This window comes from Impatiens glandulifera, chromosome 4 (assembly GCF_907164915.1).
Source record: "Impatiens glandulifera chromosome 4, dImpGla2.1, whole genome shotgun sequence".
Taxonomy (NCBI): Eukaryota; Viridiplantae; Streptophyta; class Magnoliopsida; order Ericales; family Balsaminaceae; genus Impatiens; species Impatiens glandulifera.
The window spans coordinates 8,037,052-8,053,210 of NC_061865.1; the positions used below are offsets into that span (position 1 = coordinate 8,037,052).

Here is a 16,159-nt window from a genome sequence, read left to right on the forward strand (position 1 = left end):
CTTACTAAAATAAAATGTTCTCAAATTTTGTTTTGATTCCAAATATCACTTTAAATTAATTACCCAAATATGTTTATTCAAATATATTCATCACTTTCAAAATCACAATTCTAAACTAGATATTTATTCCTAAAATCACAATTCTAAACTAGATAATTCCAATTCATCATAATATTTAATTATCAAATTAGTTTTTATCTGATAGGAATTATCAAAATAAAAAATTAATTTATCTCATATATATTTTATCTTTTAATAAAGAATTAATTCTCATTAATTAAAATAAGATGTTACATATTAAATATTAATTTGTAAATAATCTAAAACAATATTTTAAAAATCAAACAACAAAATGATAATTTATATATTAAATAATTAATATGATATTGAAAATTAAAAATTTAATGGAGAAGATCCAATAATATCGAAATTCTTGTTAGGTGACTTTATATACAAATTCATTCGTTTGAGTTAGATATCAATATGAGTATAAGTCGCTCTTATCTATTTTATTTTGTATTAAAAAATTAAATCAAATAAGAAGTTACATATTAAATATTAATTTACAAATAATTAAAAATAATATTTTAAAAATCAAACAATTATATGATAATTTATATATTAAATAATATGATATTGAAAATTAAAAATTTAATGGAGATAATATTGAAATTTCTATAGGGTGACTCTACATACAAACTCGTTTGAATTCCATAACAATGAGTATAAATCGAACAAATCAATCATAGATTATCGTAATAATCTCTATCAAATATTTTAAGCGAAAATAAATTGTGTTCTTACTCGTGGGTTAATACGTAACAACGGAAAATGTTATGTTAAATGATAATTGACCATCTACATTTATGGTCAAAATAATGAGAAACTCGTACAAATCAAATCAAGAGAAGATAAATATAATAGGGTCTTCAAAGAAAATATCATTTTCAATAACTATTTATTGAATACAAGAGAAACAATTCTAGATCAGAAAATTTTATCTAATTAACTTTATCTCATTTACTGCTAAAATGAGAATGTACACAAACTCAAGAAAACATACCCAATACAATTGACGAATATGAAAAACTAACAACTCACAAAGCTGAGAGTATTATTCAGATTTTAAAATTTAGGAAGAAAAATCTAATCTAGCTAAACAAAATGTTAAACTAAACAAAATAGAATACCAACTCAAATCTGAGTGACACAAAACCTAATTATCTTGAACTTCAAATTAATTGAATCATGAAACTTCTAATTCCTTGATGTTAGAATCTTGAATATAGATCTTTATTCATTAATTTTATAATCATAATATTTTATTTTGATAACTTAAGGTAAACTGTACTTGTGGAAACATGTATGGATCTATAATGAAAAATAATTCATTATGTCATTCTTCGTTATTTTTCGGATCTTCTCTCGGACTTAAATCTATGAGTTCTAAATTTGGACTTGGATCATAATATTTGATGTGGGTGGGGTTTATGTCTTCTATCCTTCTATCGATACATTTTAGTGTTATTGAGAGTGAACAACCTTTACATTTAGTTTGATGAGAGTAACATAATAAGTATGTTAATATATATATATATATATATGGGTTGGGGACCTAATCCTAATATACATATTTACTATTCGGCTCATCAACAAAATAGTAAATAGTATTTATGCTTCTACACAAATATGTTCCCATATTTATTATAGATGTCTAAATAAGCCCATAACCTTTGTACTTTAATAGATCACTTTAATTAGGTTTGACTAATATACAATAAAAAAATAATATATGTATCTAAATATTTGAATTAATTCCAATAATTTCTTACTTGGGTCATATACATATTTCATTTAATTGTATATTATAACCTTAAGAGCTCAAAAAATGTTATCATTTTCAAATACATTTATATAATCTTGTCCATCAATTATATCAACATATGATTAAAATAATTTTTGTTACATTAATTCATAACTAAACCATCAATAGTCACATATGCTAATACAATCAAATGACATAGATCAAATATGGATGGATAGTGTAGATTAACATGTAATGTAATCTTTAATATGTATAATACCAACTGATCCTTCTTTAATCCTTGTAGAGATTAATCTGAAAATCTTTATAATCTTCATTATTTTTAAAACCGAATCTTTATTTCTTTAAAAACTGAATCTTTAATGTGCACATAAATAAAAAATTATATCTATATAAGCATCACAACACAAACTCACACTAAAACTGTATATCATCTAAATATATAATATCCATATGAACAATATGTTCATGAAAGACCTCGGATAACAAATATTTAGATAACAGATATGTAATTTAGAGTTTGTCTAAATATGCCCAATAGATAACTTAACATTCTGAATTATTTATTTTCCAAATAGTTTGACTTAATCAAATTCATATTTCTCTTAAAGTAAAAGACGGTAGATTATTGTCATGTAATATGTTTAGTAGTCTTTTCTATATCATTAATAATTTGCAACCCTGTGACAAAATTTTGCAATCATATTCTTTAATTGGATGTCACAAAACACATAAAAAATTATGTCATTATATTAAAATAATTTGAGTGTCTACTTAACACTCCTACAATAATTAACTAATCCAGCTAGTAATTAAACTAAAATTACTTTGCATGAATTTTCGAATGTATGGTAAAAAACAATTCGAATCAAAATATCAAACAATCTTTATCTGATTCAATTTTACTATATAAGTATGCAATGTTTTGTTTTTCAAATGTTACATTATTTATTTGGTTGCTTTCTAGTTATTCAAACCAGGATACTTTAAATATTTTTTCAACATCATAAATATATTTAATTTTTTATGCATACAATCTTGAGTATACATTAGACTCTTGTTTAAGGAGACTTTTGAATTTCTTTATTTGTAAGACTAAATTTGTCTCTAGATCTTTTAGAATATTCAACAATTAACACCTACTAATTAATTAATCTAGTTATTTTCTTTGGATCTAACCTTAACTACACAATCCAAAATAATTTACAATGTCTTAGTTGAACTTTATTCCTTATTTAAGTTGTAGTTCTTAATTATTCTCTCCAAAAAATTCATTATATGGAGATAAGCTATAAAAGTTTGTTTCCAAATAAAGAGTATCTAAAGTAATTCCTTATTTCTCCATCTTTAATTTGAATTGTCATTTCCCACGTTAATGTGTCGTTCACCATCAATTGTTTGTACAACTAACTCAATCATACATCGAAGCACTTACGTTAGATAGTAACACTGAAGTTTACCATCAAATGTGTCTAAATATCGAAGTTAAATTACTCTTAAAATAAACAAAAACTATAATTTATGTATTCTTTTATGCATCACTTTCTTTAGTGATTTCTTTTAGGTGCAACATCGATAATTTCTACAACCTTTTTACCTTATTATCTTTTAAGATATTTTCTAAATGATCACCATTTATGTTATTTTAAAAAAAAAAAATTATTTCCTACACACAATATGATGTGAGTTCATAAAGAGACTATGTCTCCTTTTACACAACTATAATTCACATCAGATTAACTTAATTGTGGATAAGAAAATTCAAATGTATGAAAATATATTAGTATAATTCTAATTAATGCATTTAATTTTTAAACAAAATATAACATATATTATGGTGTATTTCTTTTGTTATCTTTATTCTAATAATAACCATTTTAGATATAGTTGTTAAAGAAGAACAAATTCTAGATATGTTTTAAAACTTTATCATATAAAATGAACTTAAAATGTTAAAAATAATCGTATAAACTAAAATGTTAACTTAATAGATAACAAAATAAATGAACAACCATATTCACATAATTTAATAATTACACAAATTCAAAATAATGATACGTCTCATCATAAGATACCAAACTCGGCATTAATATTTAGTCTTTGGACTTTAAATATTAACTTGTAAACGATAATCTTTTGAAGTAATAAAATATTAACAGTAAGTCCTGTTAAATAATTGATTATTTTTGGTTAGTTCAATTATTCACATGACACACCAATAATTGTTACATATTTATTATCAAATGTGCATGCCTACTTTAATAGTAGGATGATGCTTCAATTAATTGATTTAATAAATTAATAACTTCTGCACCTTCTTTAAGTGTATAACTCGATCAATTATTAAACTTTCTTTAAGTCGATTAATAACTATATAATTACAAACACAGCCGTCTTATTTTTACCATACAAATATATTTTATAAATATATAGTTTGTACATAAATGTTAGGTGTGTGACACACAAAATAAATATTGCGATTTTTATAGTCACTCAAATCTGAATGTATAATATTATATGATTGATAATATAAAAAATTAATTAATTATATATGAATATGGACAACATTACTAAAATTTTAATTCTCAAAGTTATAAGCACATGACTTATTAGATTAATTGATATATTATAATTTATTTATTTTAATTGTTATTGAGATTCCTTAGTTATTTCTTTATTACAAATTAATAAAAATAATAATAAAAGGAAAGAGGTGTTTTATTTATTTTATTTTTATTCTTGACTTTCATTCAATTTTCAATAAATCTTTGTATTTAAAAATAATAATATTGATAAATAACTTTGATTTCATAATTTATATACATATATAATATATTGTATATATTAAATTCCATACTTTATTTTATTCTGTATATTTAAATTTTATAATATATACTTTATTCCTATTAACTATACCTAATACGTATGTTGTTCTAGAACAAGGAAACCACTACTTTAGCTCTTTACAATTCCAAACAAATCATTCATAATCCAAAATGGTTTATCTGTGATTTTATTTATTCTTTAACATCTACAATTCAATAATCTAATCAAATATAAATTATATATGAGAAATTAATTAACAAATAATACAAGATAACATTTACAAAATCAATAATAATAATGATCTAAATATCAAACTGCATAAATAATTTAAAAATAAAACTCATTTGAGTTCTTGAATGATAACTGTTGAAGTAAAACAAACCGAACGAACCAATAAAACGATGTCGAAAGAATCTTGATCAAAGATTCTAAGCTGCAGTTAAAATTATCCTTAGTCGAGGGTTGACAAGTAATGCCGAAAAAGGTCGTCTAAATAAATATAGACCATTTACATATATGGTCGAAATAGTGACAAATTCATACAAATCATGATAGGATACATGTAAGAGGTCCTCAATATAATAGATCAAATCGAGTAACTTTTTATTAAAAAAATGATAAATAACTCAAAATCCAATTATTTCATCTCATTTGCTTATAAAAAGGAACTGGACACGGACTCGAGAAAGGATCAACAATACAATCGAAGGGTATGAGCAGAAAATAACCCAATAATGATTGAGAGTATTATTCCAACTATTAAATTCAGATAAAAAATAGAATCGGCTAAATAGGACGTCGAACCGAACACAGCGCAACATTTCTTCAAATTTGAGTGATGAAAAAAAAAAAGTACCCTCCGATGTTAAAAATTTGACCAATAAAATTTAACCTTTAAACTCGTTAAAGTTTATTTTCTAGAGAATTAAAATATTTTGAATTTTCAAATAAAACTATATATCATATCATACCATTAAATATATAATTATTTATATTACATTAAAATTTTAATTATTCCTTTTTAAGATTTTTGACACATATATATATTATAGTAATATAGCATTATTGAGATTTTATTTATTTCTTTACATCTATAAATTCAAACAACAAACATTGTTGTAGATTTATGTTTCATCTCTTATCTAGATAGTCTCCTTTTATATATTTCATAATGCATGGTTAGCATTGTTTTCAACCATTTAGTAATGTTAGCAGTGGTACTACAATTTTTATCTATTTCAAGCTCAAAATTAATAAGCTTTTCAACTTATCTTATTCATCGAGATTCCCTTGAATATCCGATTTACGACTCATCTATCAACCAAACCGACCTTCTAGACCGAGCCATTGGTCTCTCTGGTTCTCGGTTGTCTCATCTCAAATCTGTCTCAAAATTCCCCAATAATGACGCGAAAGAAATTAATGCTATAAACTCAACAATTTCCGCAGCTATTTTCTATGAGTATCTCATAGAGATTTCTATTGACACACCACCCATCAATCAATTGGTAATCTTCGACACCAAAAGCGACAAAATATGGACTCAATGCCTCCCATGTGTCAAATGTTTCACCCAAACTCAACCCAAATTTGATTAAAAATATCACAGTCCTGTAAAACATTGTTTTGTGGTGAAAAAAAATGCAAAGATTTGGGCAATGATAGAACTTGTATATGGTGGTGTACAAAATGTCAATACACCTCAAAATATATGCACAATTCCACCAGCTCTGGTGAACTAGCCACTGAAACTTATACATTGGGAAACACTTCCTTTCCAAATATGGTCTATGGGTGTTCGAAAAACAACATTGGTGTGTACCATCACACCATTGCTGGCATTGTCGGGTTCGGACCTGGGCCTCACTCATTAATAAGCCAGCTTAGCGATAGTGTCGGTGGTAAGTTCGCTTACTGCCTAATTCATTATTCGATCAAACATGCAAAAAGTAAGATCAGCTTCGGGGCTGGCGCAATTGTGCCTGGGCGCAGCACCCCGTTGGTATCCGCCTATTATGTCACATTGGAAGGGATTAGTGTCCAAAATGTGACATATCCCTTCATGGTTGGTAATGAGAAAACCTATACGAGAATTCCTTGTATGAGTTCTGCCTTGTTAGATACCGGCTCTTTTCTATCTTATTTGCCGACGGATTTATACCAACAAGTGGAGAAAGTAATAAGAAGCGCGGTTAGAGTCCCACCAATTCCATTTGGCTATTTAAAAAATTGTTACATATTCTTTCCAAACTTTCCTACTATCATTTTCCATTTATCTGGAGGGGTTGAATTAGTTTTGACGCGGAGATATACTATCATTAAATATAGCGGCTTATGGTGCTTCTCGATATACCCAACCAATGATGAAACTATAATTGGGAGCGTGTTACAAATGGATTACATGATTGGATATAATCTTAAGAATAAGAGTGTTTCTTTTAGACCAACTGATTGTTCAAAGAGTTAATCATTGCTACTCCAATTTAGGAGTTCGAAGAGAATAAAATGAGTATTAACGAGGAAAGAAATTTGAATAATATAATAGTATTGAATTAGCTAGCTAGTATATTTGAATTGTATTAATCGCTATTTTGGAGAATATACATGCAAAAAGTGCGATATTTGGCCGAAGTGTTTGTATTTTTTTATGTTTTATTTTATTTTTTGTTCGGTATCGTTGTGTGTTTAATTAAATAAACTCTTCGATCATGTTTTATTATACATTTACTATTTAATAAAAAAAATAACTTGTTTTCTATTTCTCATCAAAACTTAGCTGCTCTAATAAATAAAATTTTGGAATTAATTTAAATTAATTGATTCCATTAATTTAATTATCTTGTAATTATAAATGTAAGTGATTAATAATTTGAGTAATTATTTTATTTTCTCATCTAAACATGAGATTCAAAGTTTGATTTGTAAAGATTGACAAATTAATTATATTTATATAATGGAAGATTGTTTATTAAATGATATTATTTTAAAATATAATTTTCATTAAAAAAAAAATTCTAATATAAAAATTTAGCACATACGATATTTTTAATACTGATCCTTACCGTTTTAAATACCCTAGTGGGTTTAAATACAATTTTATAATTAATAATGGAAATGTCACAAATAAAATAACATAACTTATATTATATATATAATATATAAACTATATTATATATTAAGGCAATTTTTTTTAAATGTCTATAAATTTCATTTATGCAACAAAATACAAACCATTATAAGATCATAATTTAAAAAAAAAAAAAATAGTTGATTTTCTATAATTTAAGATTAATTATCTTATAAATTTGATATCAGAATTTATCTGAATCTAAAAATGCATCACACATTTTGATAAAAAAAAATCACACAAACAATTTGTAATTAATTAAAACTAATTTCCCTTCATTTACAATATCTAATACTTATTAATACTTAAACATTATTGTTTTTTTAATCTTTTTTTTGGTCATAAATCTTCATTTTGTGTGATTTATTAAACTCAAATATTTTGGCTAAATTTATTATAAAATTATAATTATGGGAGGCTTCGATGATTTTGAGTTTGATTGAGTTTTTGTAGTAATATTTTATGGGTAAACAGTGACCAATAATAAACTTATTTTGTATTTATATATTTTTTTAATTATTCATGAAGTTTTTAGAAGATTTTAACCAACCATTAACTATAATATATATATTTTTTCAAAACTAGTTTGATATAAAAAATTTAAAACATATTTGATACTATTGTAATATGGTTTGGTGAACGAATGAAATTAATCAAAAAAATCTTTTAATCGATTAAACCGAACTGCAAATAAATAAATGAATCTTAAACTGACTTTAGCTATGATTGTACAAAACAACTGAATCGAACAACATATCTCCATAATTGTAATATTTCTTTTTAAAATGCCAAGACAATGCGGAATGTGAACTCCAGAAAAAACTCAATCCCAAATAAGACATTTCCAAAAGTTTGCTGCTCAAATGAAGCCAAAATAAAAATGGATGGCTAAACTAAATAAAGAATAAATGAGGGCTGAATTGAAATGAAGGAGAAAGATAGAGGATGAAGAATATCAAAGTAAAAACAAAAGGGGTTGAAAAAGAAGATTAGTGAGGACCATACTAATTTTATTGACTCTTACTATAATCAATCAATATTGTGTGGCTCAAAATATGCATTTTTCAATGGTTTGAAATCAAACAAAATTTTGAATAGTAGACACTAATTTTTTCTCTAAATTTATAATTTTTAATAATTACAACACATATATAATTATTTTCTAACCTTGCACGAGATTAAAAAATATTTATTTTTAAATTGTTGTTCAATCCTAAAGTAATTAAGTTTCAAAAAAATTTAAAATAAAACTAATTACACTTAAGAGATCAAAATGTCACATGTTTAAACGAGGGACCATAACTGTGGAGTGTCATGGTATAATTTCCTAAAAGTGAGTGCATCAATAAATAAATAAATTAAGTAATAGCTTAAATGAAACAAATATATCTATTTTTGTGTTATTGTGTTTATTTGGTAGGCTAACACATTTTCAAAAATATCATCCAACGATTCGTAGTCATATTTGATTGGGATCTAAGAATCAAAAGTAAGCCGTTCTTTTTTCTTCCTTTTTTTTAGAATGCAGTGAGAATCAAATCCATCCAATGACCTTTTGATATATTTAATCGACTTTTTCACTTGGAACAATATCAATCAATCTAAAAACCCTTCAAATTGTACCAAATGGTATCGAAAATAGAAAGAAATAGTTATGACAATAAACTCCATATCTTGGTTGATATTTCAAAATTTTCAAAGCTATGACACGTGAACTCATAAATCACAAATCACACTCAAAGTCAATCCAGATCTACTAAAAGCTTAATTGAAGATTCCACATGAATGAAATTTATGTCAGTAAGATGATTTTTCTAAAAATTATAACCACTATAATTGAAATTTGATGTTATGGTTCTGATATTGGTCGATGACCCTTTCTATCTAGGTTTGGAGTGATCAACCACTAACTGATAATAAAATATTAGAATTATTAATTTTATTAAAACAATTTACAATAAAATTAAAGTTGCTATTGATTTTATTTTCATTCTCTTAATCAGTTATATGGGTTAGAATAAAAAGAAATTGTATCGAATAATTTATGTGGTTACATAAGTTATTTCTATTTTATAAACATTATCACAATATTATAACAATATCTTCAAACCAAGGTACAATTACAGTTTAATGTTAATATACACATTGTTTAGATTTGAAAAACAAAGCGAGACATGTTCAAGATTTTGAAAAATTTCAACAAGCTATCTAACAAATATGATATGAGCTAGGATCGAATATTAAACTAGTCGATTTTAATCAAAGTCAAACTTTGACAGAGCGTTTGCTGGATTCATTTTCCGCCCTAAAAGAGATGCATATATTTAACATTTTACATATAAAACAAAAAATAATAAAATAGTTTTAAATTATGATATTTTTTAAAATAATTAAAATTAAATAATTTTAATTTGTATATATATCCATTTATAATTGTTCAAATTAATCATAATTTCAAATAAAATGTTTTGAAATAATAATTTTATTTTTATAATTTTAACAAGATTAAACATATTAATTTATAAATTCCATTTATCATATATTTTATTTATAATATTAATTAAAAATCAAATATTTTTAAATTGTTTAATTAGATTAACCATTCCAATATATATATATATTATTATTATTATTATTATTAATTTTATTAAAACAATTCAAAATAAAATTAATGTTGTTGCTCTCTTTATTTGCATTCTTTATTCTTAGGCTATATCTTCAAACCAATATACATTGTTCAGTTTTAATGCTTACATACACATTATTTATATTTGTAAAATAGTGTTTAGACATTGTTTGTGATTTATCCAATAAAATGATTTTAGAACTAGTCAAATTGTTGTTGTTGTTGTGTTTTAGGTGACTCGAACTTTAATGGATGAGTAATGTGTTTGAGCTACAAATTATAAAGTTGACTTGATGTCTATTTTCTCCAATAAATTGTTTGTACAAAATCTCTTATTTGTGAGTTTATAATTTTGAAATTAGTTTTATATATTCAAATCACATCTTACAAAACAAAAAATATTCTCCATTTTTTTTTTTTCAAATATCACTACAACTTATAAGATTTTATTTGATAAATTAATCCAATTTAACTATAAAATTACTTAATTAATTAAATAAAATATCAAAATATTTTATTAAATTTATATATTAAATAACTAAAATATTTTAATAATTTATTTTAAACAAATTTTAAATAACCCTAATAAAAAAACACTTCAAAATCTATGATTCAAATGCCAGCATCACAAAATTTAACTTACCGGTAGATTCATCCAAGCCACCAAAAACCTAGAAAATGTGTAGTTTTCACAAAGAAGAAGATAAAAAAAAACCTACAAAAATCTAGGATTCAAATGACATCCTCAAGAAGTTTAACTTGTCGGTAGATTTAGCCAAGCCATCAAAAACCTAGAAAATGTGTGGTTTTCATAAAGAAAAAATGAGTAATGGAATATTTTTCTTTTTATATTATAGAAAAATTAAATAAAGAACATATTTTATTTTATTTTATTATTATCCATATTTTAAGAAAATCAACTTAAATCATATTTTAATATCGGTGAAATTGAAAAAATGAGATATGATATTGAGAAGAAATTTAGAAAAGGCAATTGAAACGAATTATGTGTCCCTCTAATATTTAAAAGATAACAATAAAAAAACCTTATCCTACTATTTATTTCCATATTTTAATTATATTAATGAAAAAAATAATAATTGTTAAGGCTGATTTGGTTAAGGTTATATTCAAAGTAAATTTACAGTTTTCAAATGAGTTAAGGTGAAAACCGTATTGCTTGAATCTTAATATAATCAATGTATGTTTGTCCTTGAGTCTAACCTAAATCAATTAAGAACAATTAATTAATTGATCATGTAATTTCAAATAGTAAGTCACTTCTCAACGATTACATCACTCATCTCATTAATCAAAATACTAAAATATCTTATATTTTAAATTATTATTATTTATTTATTTATTTATTTATTTATATCAATACCCTCTTTAAGTCTTTTTAACAAAAATAATCATCACCTCCTTAAAATCATCACCAATCATTATATTTTTCTCCCTCTAGGTTTTAAAAAAATCCTAATCCGAACAAGGTCTAAGATTTTCCAATATTCTATTTATTATCGGGAATAAGTTATAAAATAGATATTTAGATGTTATAAAATCTAGTTTATCTAAATATGATAATAATTTTTGCAGGGTTCTCTTTTTTATCTTATTTTATTAACAAGGGACAATAAACAATTTAAATCTTTTGACGGCTATGATATCATTATTGTTACAATAAATGTTATAGCCACTTAAATATGTTAGGAACATTTAAGTGGCTATAACATTATAGTCTGAATATTCCTGCATCAGTATAACCTTTGTATCAGATTAAATTTTCATCTCCCCGTACATTAAAAAATTATTCTTGGTACTTCTCAAATACTTCATAATATTTTTAGTTATATATTACAAATTCTCAAAACATATGTATCATCCAAATGCTTTTGTTAGTGAAAATTGAACAATTAGAGCTTAACCTCTAAGTCCAATATTCTTAAAATTTATTAATTGATTCTCTTAATATGAAGGTTTTGTTGGTGGAAGTGACAAATACATTATCAATAACTTTAGAGTGGGCATTATCAATTCTTCATTCTCCAATAATAATAAAAAAGCTAGAATTCAAGATAATCGCAAACATTCCTTCGAGGATTGCACTGTATCGGGATTCGATGTGCCACGTGCCAATATCCTATTGGTTAGTCAATTGGGTCGGACTCCAAAGTATGGGTGGGCCAGATAAAAAAATAAAAGCGATAAGAAGAAAATCATATCTAATAATATGTAAAGTTAATCTTTCGTTAATTTAATAATATTAATATATCATTTGATAATAACATGATATTTCATGTAGTACAATTCACGTCCTTAGAAAATTTAATCATTTTATCGTAATTTTCAATGATAAAAATATCGTAAAAAAACATTAATGAGATAGTCACTCTCATTGTCTCTAAAGGACATTCTGTCATGAACAATTTTTGTGTTTTGAAGATTTGCATTTAAAATTATCTACTTGTGTTTTTGAAGATTTGCATTTAAAATTATCTACAAACTTAAAATTATCATTTGTTTTCAGATAGAACATGTTTCTAATTCCTTGAATCCTACTGTAAATCAGTGTTTTCTCTCAAATGGGATGAAAATATGTCATTTATAAGAGTTCTGATCAAATATGGCATTTCAAATTATCTCCATACTGAAACCTCCTGTTAATAAAAACTGAACAGTCAAAATTTTTGAATAAATGATTTCTATCTCGATTTGAATGTATAAATTCGTTGTGAAGTTGAGTTTTAACTTAAAGTAGAACCTCAAATTAATTATAGATTAAGTCAATGAGTTAGGTTTTGAATTATAAAAGATTTGCTTGGAATTGAAAAGAGTTAATGTAGTGGTTTTCCCTGATCTCCAACATCCATCAACAAAAACTATTAAGAACACATTATCGAACTCCTAGTTGTAAAAGAAATAAATAAAATTACAAAATTTGAAAACAAAAACAAAAAACAAAAATACGTCTCTTAACAAATTATTTAATTTCTAAATTTTTTAGAAAAACAATTAACTCTCCAATTTATCTACCAATATTCATGGATAAATCTTAGAATACATACTAATAATAACATTAAACATTAAGAATGATTAGCTATATATATATGCAATGATATTATATTGAGATTTTTTAGAACGCTAGTTTTGTTTGTCGTTTGGAGTGCGACTAATCAACTCGACTTAAAATATAGCCCGCAAACACAACTAATCATTTAACTAGAAATAAAAACATAACTTATCGTCTGACGAGTTCGAACCCTGAACTTCAAGAGACGAGGATATCCACATTTTGTTACCAATCGACTAGAAGTAATACACTAGAAGTGAAATTACATTTATATTTAGATTTACTAAATCATTTTAGAGATTTTTGACATATATATATATATATTATAGTAATATAGCATTGATATTTTAATTATTCCTTTACATCTATAAATTCAACCATTGTTGTAAATTTAAATTTCATCTCTTATCTACCTGGTCTCCTTTTATATATTTCATCATGGTCAGCATTGTTATCAACTATCTAGTAATTTTAGTAGTGGTATTACAATTTTTATTTGTTTCTTGCTCAAATACTTCAAAATTAATAAGTTTTTCTACTTATCTCATTCATCGAGATTCACTTGAATCTCCGTTGTATGATTCATCGACCAACAAAACCAACTTTCTAGAACGAGCCATTCTTCGCTCTAGTTCTCGATTCTTTAACGCGAAATCTATCTCAAAATTCCCCAACGCGAAATCTATCTCAAAATTCCCCAACAATAACGCGAATGAAATTAATCCTATAGATTCAACAGTTTCCGTATCTATTTACTATGAGTACCTCATAGAGATTTCCATTGGCACACCACCCATCAAGCAATTGGTATCCTTCGACACCGGAAGCAGCAAAGTATGGACTCAATGTCTCCCCTGTGTCAACTGTTTCAGGCAGACTCAACCCAAATTTAATTCGAAAAGATCACGGTCCTATAAAATATTAACATGTGGTGGAAAAGAATGCAAAAAATTGGGCAATGCTAAAACTTGTGAATGGAGATATGGAAAATGTACATACACTTTTAAATATTTGGACAATTCCTCCAGCTCTGGTGATCTAGCCATGGAAACTTTTAAATTGGGAAACAATTTCTTTCGAAAAATGGTTTATGGGTTTCAAAAAACAACATTGGTGAGTACTATGAGACCATGGCTGGCATTGCTGGGTTCGGAGCTGGGCCTCACTCATTAATAAGTCAGCTTGGCGATATGGTTGGTGGTAAGTTCGCGTACTGCCTAGTTCATTATTTGAAAATAAATACAAGAAGCAAGATCAGCTTCGGGGCTAGCGCAATCGTGTCTGGACGCAGCACCCCGTTGGTATCCGAATATATCACATTGGAAGCGATTAGTGTCGAAAATATGGCATTTCCCATCATGGTTGGTCATGAGAAAACCTATACGAGAATTCCTTTTAGGAGTCCTGCCATATTAGATACCGGCGCGTTTTTATCTTATTTACCGACGGGTTTGTATCAACAATTGAAGAATGCACTAAGAAGCGTGATTAGAGCCGAACCATTTGAAAATGACCATTTAAAACATTGTTACAGGTTCGATCCAAACTTTCCTACTCTCATTATCCATTTTTCTGGAGGTGCTGAATTAGTTTTGACAAAGAGAAATACAATTATTAACAATAACGGCGTATGGTGCCTAGTGATACACCCAACCAATAGTGGTGAAACTATAATTGGGAGTTTGTTTCAAATGGATTACATGATTGGATATGATCTTGAGAATAAGAGTGTTTCTTTTAAGGCAGTGAATTGTTCAAATCATTAATCATTGCTACCCAAATTTAGGGTTTGAAGAGAATAAAATGAGTATTGATTGAGGAAGCAAATTTGAATAATTATATTATATGGAAGGAGAATTAGTATATTTAATTGAATGTGTATTAATAATTTGTTTTGGAAATAATTTAATTGGCCAAAATATTTTGTATTTTTGTTTTTAATGTAATGTATATTGTGTTATTAAATAACTTTCATTTATTGTACATTTACTATTAAAAAATACATTAACTTATTCTTATTTCTCATCAAAATTCAGTTGTTGTAATAAATAAAAAAATGGAAATTATTTTATATAAATTAAATGATTCCACAAATTTAATTTATCTTAAACTTATAAATTAATTAATTAATAATTTGAGTTATTATTTTATTTTCTCATTCAGACATAAGAGTTCAAAGTTTGATGGGTAAAGATTGACAAATTAATTATATATATATATATATATATATAATAATAATAATAATGATAATAATAATAATAATAATAATGGAAGGTTGTTTATTAAATTCTAATATTTTAAATATAATTTTCATAAATTTTCTTTTTCCAATTTTGAAAATATTTTTTTTAAAATAATGATCCTTACAGTTTTAAGTACTGAATTTAAATATAATTTTTAATTAATAATGGAGATGTCACAACCAAAACTAATATAATATAAATTATATTATAATTATTATTAATATAAGAGAGCTATCATATAAACTATATTTTATATTAAGGCTAAATGTCTTTTTAAACATCTATAACTTTCATTTGTGTAAAATAAAATAAAGTAATTTTTAAAAAACAATACCTAAATAATTGATTTTCTATCATTTAAGATTAATTATATTATAAATTTGATATCATGATTTATTTGAATCTAAAAATGCACCACACATCTATCTATCTATTCGCGAGT

At 25.2% G+C, this 16,159-nt stretch overlaps 2 protein-coding genes across 2 annotated transcripts; both read left to right on the plus strand.

The window, feature by feature from the left end:
• Nucleotides 1–6,362: 6,362 nt before the first annotated feature.
• LOC124934630 (aspartic proteinase CDR1-like) lies at nt 6,363–7,118 on the plus strand. The gene has a single exon (XM_047475152.1). The coding sequence runs from the start codon at nt 6,363–6,365 to the stop codon at nt 7,116–7,118; it is 756 nt and encodes a 251-aa protein (XP_047331108.1).
• Nucleotides 7,119–14,604: 7,486 nt separating this feature from the next.
• Nucleotides 14,605–15,240, plus strand: LOC124934631 (aspartic proteinase CDR1-like). Its single transcript, XM_047475153.1, has one exon. The coding sequence runs from the start codon at nt 14,605–14,607 to the stop codon at nt 15,238–15,240; it is 636 nt and encodes a 211-aa protein (XP_047331109.1).
• Nucleotides 15,241–16,159: the final 919 nt, after the last annotated feature.

What these genes read in the sequence shown, in the direction of transcription:
- LOC124934630 (XM_047475152.1), top strand. Translation starts at nt 6,363, where the DNA reads ATGCACAATTCCACCAGCTCTGGTGAACTAGCCACTGAAACTTATACA.
- LOC124934631 (XM_047475153.1), top strand. Translation starts at nt 14,605, where the DNA reads ATGGCTGGCATTGCTGGGTTCGGAGCTGGGCCTCACTCATTAATAAGT.